Source organism: Corylus avellana, chromosome 7 (assembly GCF_965113065.1).
Source record: "Corylus avellana chromosome 7, dhCorAvel1.hap1.2, whole genome shotgun sequence".
Lineage (NCBI taxonomy): Eukaryota > Viridiplantae > Streptophyta > Magnoliopsida > Fagales > Betulaceae > Corylus > Corylus avellana.
Window position 1 is genome coordinate 19,518,629 of NC_142496.1, and position 6,089 is coordinate 19,524,717.

Genomic DNA, 6,089 nt, shown 5'->3' on the forward strand with positions numbered 1-6,089 from the left:
ATTAATTGCATCGTATAACATAACTTTCATATATGAATGACAATTATGGGCTTATTATTACATGATTTTGACCCATAATTAACTAGTTAGATAGATTATTTGAGAGTTATTTATGTTGTAAATAGATCTTGGGGGCATTATAATGCAACCTTGCATGAATGGTGGTGAGACCTTACGACATCAATAGTGGTGTAGGTCACTCGAGGTCGAACTTGTTTGGGCCTCTAGCAGTAGCATACTATGTAGCTCATCGTGGTACTAATATTGTATCAGGGGTTTTACGAAAAGCGCAAACATCATTGTAAGAGGATTAAAGGTACAAATAAATCATATTGAGTTTAATTATTACACATGTGATATCATAACAAATAAACATATGATTTTTTCTCTTATCATTTGACATGAACCTCGTTGCATAATATTGCATATGATGTATTAAGTTTTTTATAAACGGATAAGTTGATTGCATGATGACATGTTTCCTATGAGTTAATTTATTAAGTTCTAGACTTATACTTGATCTATTAATTTCACCTATAAAATATCATTGTTTTACAGTTGAGTGTTCTTTAGAGGATGGCGCTTGGGGTGCTAAAATAGGAAGATGTCAACGGATGACATATCTAGATTGCTTTGCTTAGAAAAGAAACTAGATTGGTTTATGAGACGGCCCTTGAGCTAGTAGCCATTATTGAGGTTCTCTTTAGAGAGTCGTTACCCATTTTTTTTGTATTTGATATTCTAGTGACATATCTAGCTAATGAACACAATCTAATGGAAGAAATCCAAAAGAAGTTGTTTAGTAACCGTATGAACCTTATAGATTTGATATCTTTTAAATAATTGGATAAAGTCCATGGGTAATCCCTCAAACTATTATCCAATTGGCAGTATTCTCTCTAAATTTTTAATTGTACAATATCCACCAAACTTCCAAAACATTGGCAAAAAGATAAAAATGTCTTTATAAGACAAAAATACCCTTATAAATTCAAAAAAAAAAAAAAAAAATTTAAGAAAAACAAATATTTTAATTAATATATATATATCGGGTTGCTTCGTTGCCAGACCTATCACGCATGCACGATGTCTTCAATATATCGATGTTGAGGAAATATATTGCCAATCAAGACCATGTTATCAAGCATGAGCTTTTGAATATTCAAGAATGATTGACCTATGAGGAGGTACTCGTATGGATCATGGACCACAAGGAGCAAATATTGCACACCAAAAGGATCCCCATAGTCCAGGTTAGGGCTGGGCAAAAACCCGCCCAACCCGAAGACCCGCCCCGCCCCGCCCCGCCCCGTGCGGGTTCAGTGTATATTTTCGCGGGTTCGGGTTGAAAACATCAAACTCGGTCGGGGCGGGGCGGGTTTCGGGTTTACTAAAAAAATTTATGCGGGTACCCGCCCCGCCCCGCTCCTAAAACACCCAAAAAAACAAATTTTGGAAACCCTAGACACTTAACTCCGTATCCCATTCACTCATTAAGGATTCAGCCTCTCTTTCTCCCTTTCGGCGACTTCACGGTGGTTCACCCAGGCTACCCAGACTTGAGACTTGATTAAATCATACGCATGCATGTCCCACTCCCCCTCTCTTTAAATCTTTGCAGTACTGAGTGGGCTCTTCTGCAACTCTGCACTATTTTATATATATATATATATATATATATATATATATATATATATATTGTTTTTCTTCCTATTTCCTTTCTAGCCACCTCTTCTTTTCTGTTCACACCTCTCGATCTGCCATTGGATCGGACCCATCTCACTGAGTCACTCTCGAATCTCGCCTCTCGATCTCAGATCAGAAGGGTTCTCTCTCTCTTTCTTTTCTGTTTGGTACTTGGGAAAGATGAAATTATATGAAGAAAGAATTGTTTATATTTTTTTCTTTTCTTTCTTTTTGGTCAGAGTAAATGGGGTTAGAACTTAGATTTTCAAGAATCTGCTATATGTATTTCAGTATTTCTATCATATTTTTAGTACTTCTCTGTGCTAGAAAACTCTGATATGAGCTGTGAAATAAGTTCTGCAAACTTGCAAAGGTCTGATTATGCTGGGTTTCTCTCCCTCTCTCTTTTCTGTTTGGTACTTGGGAAAAGATGAAATTATACGAAGAAAGAATTGATTACAAAAATGCCATGTGAATAAACCCAACCCGACCCGCAAACCCGCAAGACCCGCAGTTATTAAACCCGCACCGCAAATATCCGACCCGCGCGGATCTTGGTCATTGGGCTCGGGTGGCGGGTTGAAAAAATCCAAACCCGCAAGTTGCGGGTCGGGTGGAAAAAAGCCCATTCCCCGCCCCGCCCCGACCCGTGCCCAGCCCTAGTCCAGGTATTGTGCTGCAACCACGGAATTGAAGAGGCATCATTTGAAGTGGAGCATAATATGTGTACTCGTTACCTGCACTTTTTCAAGGAAGCTTGAGATCTTTTGTGGCGACGGATGATGAGGTTAGGGTTAATAGTGTTTTGATTTGGTTTAAGTACATTAGGACTCTTAGGAGTTAGTTCTAAGTCCCAAAGTACATGAAAAATAGGATTTTTTTGGATACTTGGGAAGATTATGTGCAGAATGATCAATAGGTGTCTTTGAACGATTTATCAATGCTTCTCAAACCATAAAACCGATCGATGCCCCTTAATGATTGATTTGTACCACAATGAGCATAACGATCAATAGGTTGCCTTGATTGATTTGTGTTGTTGTTCGCCAAACAACCCCATAATGTTGCTTTGATTATTTTTATTGTGAGGTGATTAGCTAGTAATTGCTATCTTACTATACGAGTTGTCCTGTTAATTACCAATTAATTATAGTTGAAAGCGTTATGAGGTCGGACAATGGTAATTTAATGTACATTATAATGGGTGATAGTTTGAAGTGCACGTGGAATGAAAAAAAAAAAAAAAAAAAGAAGAAGTGGAAAACAAAATCATTGAACGAGATAAAATCATCAGAAAGGATTCATGGAGTCATTGAAACTTAAGTCCCTCGGAAACAAAAGCAACCCGAAGTCCTACCAACCAAACAGTGTACTTATAATACTGGTGAACAAAATGGTAAAACCCTAGTAGTAGAATGATGGTGATAAAGCCTCTCCTCCTAAGCCCTAAGCCCTCTCGCACCTGATCCTCCTAGCAAGTTGAATGTCCTTGGTCATGATGGTGACGCGCTTGGCATGGATGGCACAGAGGTTAGTGTCTTCGAACAAACCAACCAGGTACGCCTCCGCCGCCTCCTGCAATGCCAGCACCGCATGACTCTGGAACCGCAGGTCGGTCTTAAAATCCTGAGCAATCTCACGGACCAGCCTCTGGAATGGCAGCTTCCTGATCAGAAGATCCGTACTCTTCTGGTACTTGCGGATTTCTCTGCATCATGATTCATATATAATTAGCACCCACGACGAAACCTTAAATTCATTGTCACCCATCAAATGATGGAGAGATAACTTACCGAAGAGCAACAGTTCCAGGGCGGTATCTGTGGGGCTTCTTCACCCCTCCCGTAGTTGGGGCTGATTTGCGGGCAGCCTGAAACAATATTCATAACAAACACTTTATTCAGAAAACAGAGCAACAACCAAATAGGAAACCCAAAACCCAAAAGTTACAGCCAAACAAACCTTGGTAGCGAGCTGTTTCCTAGGAGCCTTGCCACCGTGGGACTTGCGGGCAGTCTGCTTTGTACGGGCCATCTGTAAAATTAAAGCGCTCAAACTTACAATCTTTGACAACTAAATCGATTACGAACAATGTAAACCCTAAAACCGCAAGCAGCAAATCAAATCAAATCAGGCAAGCAATTCTTGGAAATTTGAAGAGACGAAGAACAAAACAAAAAGCAGAGGAAACGGCGAGAGAGAGAGAGAGAGAGAAAAGAAGAGAAAGAGAGACGCTTGCTTTACCTCCAAGTGAAGTTGCGTCTTTGTGAAGAAAAAGCTGCAAAAGATTTTGGCTGAGAATCGAACGAGAAAGGAGAAGCTCTGAACAAGTGTGAGGACAACGGGAGGTCGTGCCCCTTTATATAGGGCGGGTGCACAGGCACTTCTGTCTTGTTTTCCTGGTGCTCGATCGAACGGTCAAACGTTGGTACAATTGTGTTTTTTATGCCCTCAATGAACGGCTAAGATCTGTATTTTCGACTGCGCTTTGGATTGTGCTTTCTGGATTGTGTGTTTTTGGTGATCAAGCTGCGAAACCTCAGTGAGTGGAAAGCAGCGATAGATTTCAAGTGGATAAGGGAGAACAAGGAAGCGGTTGCTGCCAACATAAAGAACAGGAACTCCATTGCTAATTTGGAAGCTGTGCTGCAACTCTATGACCAAAGTTGAAAGAATTTGCATTGGATCATGACCCAGGAAATATCGGCGCCAATGAGGGCCAGCTCGGCCATGAACCAGAGCACCAGCCTGGCCCACTTGGGCACTTCTTCTCGAGGTGGGACTGCAACCACCGGCTCGCTTCCTCCTCGCCGTTGAGCACCTCTTCTCGCGCCTCGGCGCTCATGGTTTGCTCTCTGCGCGCTAGCTGCAAATTACGCAGGAGAGAGTGATGGGGATGGGCTCGTGGCGTGCGCGGGCGTGGGCGCTGGATTTATACCGCGTTTTGCGGGGGTAGGAAATGTACTAGGACGGTGTCCAGATCGATGTTGCAATACTCCGGTTGGTGGCCATAGGGTGATTGACACGTCTGCGGCGGGGTGCGTGGCTTTCCAGTCATTTTCCACGAAATAAAATCGAGGGTGAGCCTGCATTCCAAGTGTCCCAACCAAATGTAATTTTTGTGCCAATTGTTCTTTATGCGTGCATTCAGATAATATTGTATAAGGGTTTCTGACTAAAACCAAATGCTATAAATTTTATTTATTTGTTTTAAGCAAACAACATGAACAAAAAAAAGGTTGGATAATCCAATACTATGTCTTAACACATCCAAATTAGTGCCAAAAATAAAACACATAAATTAAAATGAAATGTGCCCAAAGTATGACATGCCCTATGTATTTTTGGCACAAAAGTCAAAAAAAAAAAAAAAAAAAAAAAAAAAAAAGGTTGCCAATTAAGACGGTTTGCGTTGAAGAGAAAAGCGTAAGGAGTTTTATTACATAAATATACATACTTAATAGAAGACATTTTTTCCTTCTCTATGTTTTTTAATCCTCTTGGGCGGAGTAATTCTAGAATTGGTCATTCCATAGGTTAGAGCAGGGACAATTTTGAACAATTTTTCAATGATGGAATAAATCTCTTAATCATTTTCAAATAAATTTTTCAATCCAATTGCGTTAGCTTTTGTGATATTTTTCACGAGAAATGCTAGGTGTTTTCTGGGTATTCTTCTAGTCCTACGTAGATATTAATTTTTAAGAATCGGTTGAGAAAAATAAGCGTCACTTTCTTTTTTGTTTTTTTTTTTTTTAAAAATAATATTCACTTAGGACCAAAAGAACACCTAGCATTCCCTTCTTTACCAAACATATAGCCTCGAATTAGAAAGCACGTGTAATCCAAAGATTTGGGTAATGCCAAAATGGAAAATATACGTCACAATCGTAGTTTTTTTAATCAAGTTAATCCTCAAAAAATTATAGCCACAGAGGAACAAGAATTCAATTCCTGCAAAGAAAAACGAACAAGAAATTAAGGAGAAAAAAGTATGGAAACCCTAAGTATGGATGCTTCAAATACTTACTTTAGAAATTGAGGGTGATCTCATTCATCTAATTGTCTAATTAATATGGTGGAGTGTAATGCTCCGTGGAAATCAATTAACTGGTAATTGACTCCAGGGTATTGTTAATTTTCCAAATTTGTAATTATCTTTTGGATTTTGAAATTTCGAGAATGAAATTCTTATAAGAATGGAGGAATGTAACAACTTGCTCTAAGATTAGGATTAACAGTGTTTTTATTTGGCAAAAGTATGTTAGCAGTTAGTTCTAAGTCCCAAATTATAAGAAAAGTTGGATTTTTGCATACTTGGAAAGATTATGTGCAGAATGATCAATCGGTGTTTTTAAACGATTGATCAATGCTTCTCAAACCATAACAATTGATCGATGCCC

General features: G+C 39.3%; 1 protein-coding gene across 1 annotated transcript; it reads right to left on the reverse strand.

The window, feature by feature from the left end:
• Window positions 1-3,111: 3,111 nt before the first annotated feature.
• Window positions 3,112-4,003, reverse strand: LOC132185139 (histone H3.3). Its single transcript, XM_059598953.2, has 4 exons — window positions 3,931-4,003; window positions 3,649-3,720; window positions 3,480-3,556; window positions 3,112-3,394 (listed from the first exon to the last, which is right to left on the reverse strand). Exons 2-4 carry the CDS (start codon window positions 3,718-3,720, stop codon window positions 3,133-3,135), a joined length of 411 nt encoding a protein of 136 aa, XP_059454936.2. The 5' UTR covers window positions 3,931-4,003; the 3' UTR covers window positions 3,112-3,132.
• Between the last annotated feature and the right edge of the window lie 2,086 nt (window positions 4,004-6,089).

Bases quoted from the DNA above. Each gene is read 5' to 3' on its own strand.
- LOC132185139 (XM_059598953.2), bottom strand. From the start codon at position 3,720: ATGGCCCGTACAAAGCAGACTGCCCGCAAGTCCCACGGTGGCAAGGCT. The intron at 3,557-3,648 runs GTTTGTTTGGCT...ATATTGTTTCAG, and splicing joins GGAAACAGCTCGCTACCAAG to GCTGCCCGCAAATCAGCCCC. The intron at 3,395-3,479 runs GTAAGTTATCTC...ATCATGATGCAG, and splicing joins CCTGGAACTGTTGCTCTTCG to AGAAATCCGCAAGTACCAGA.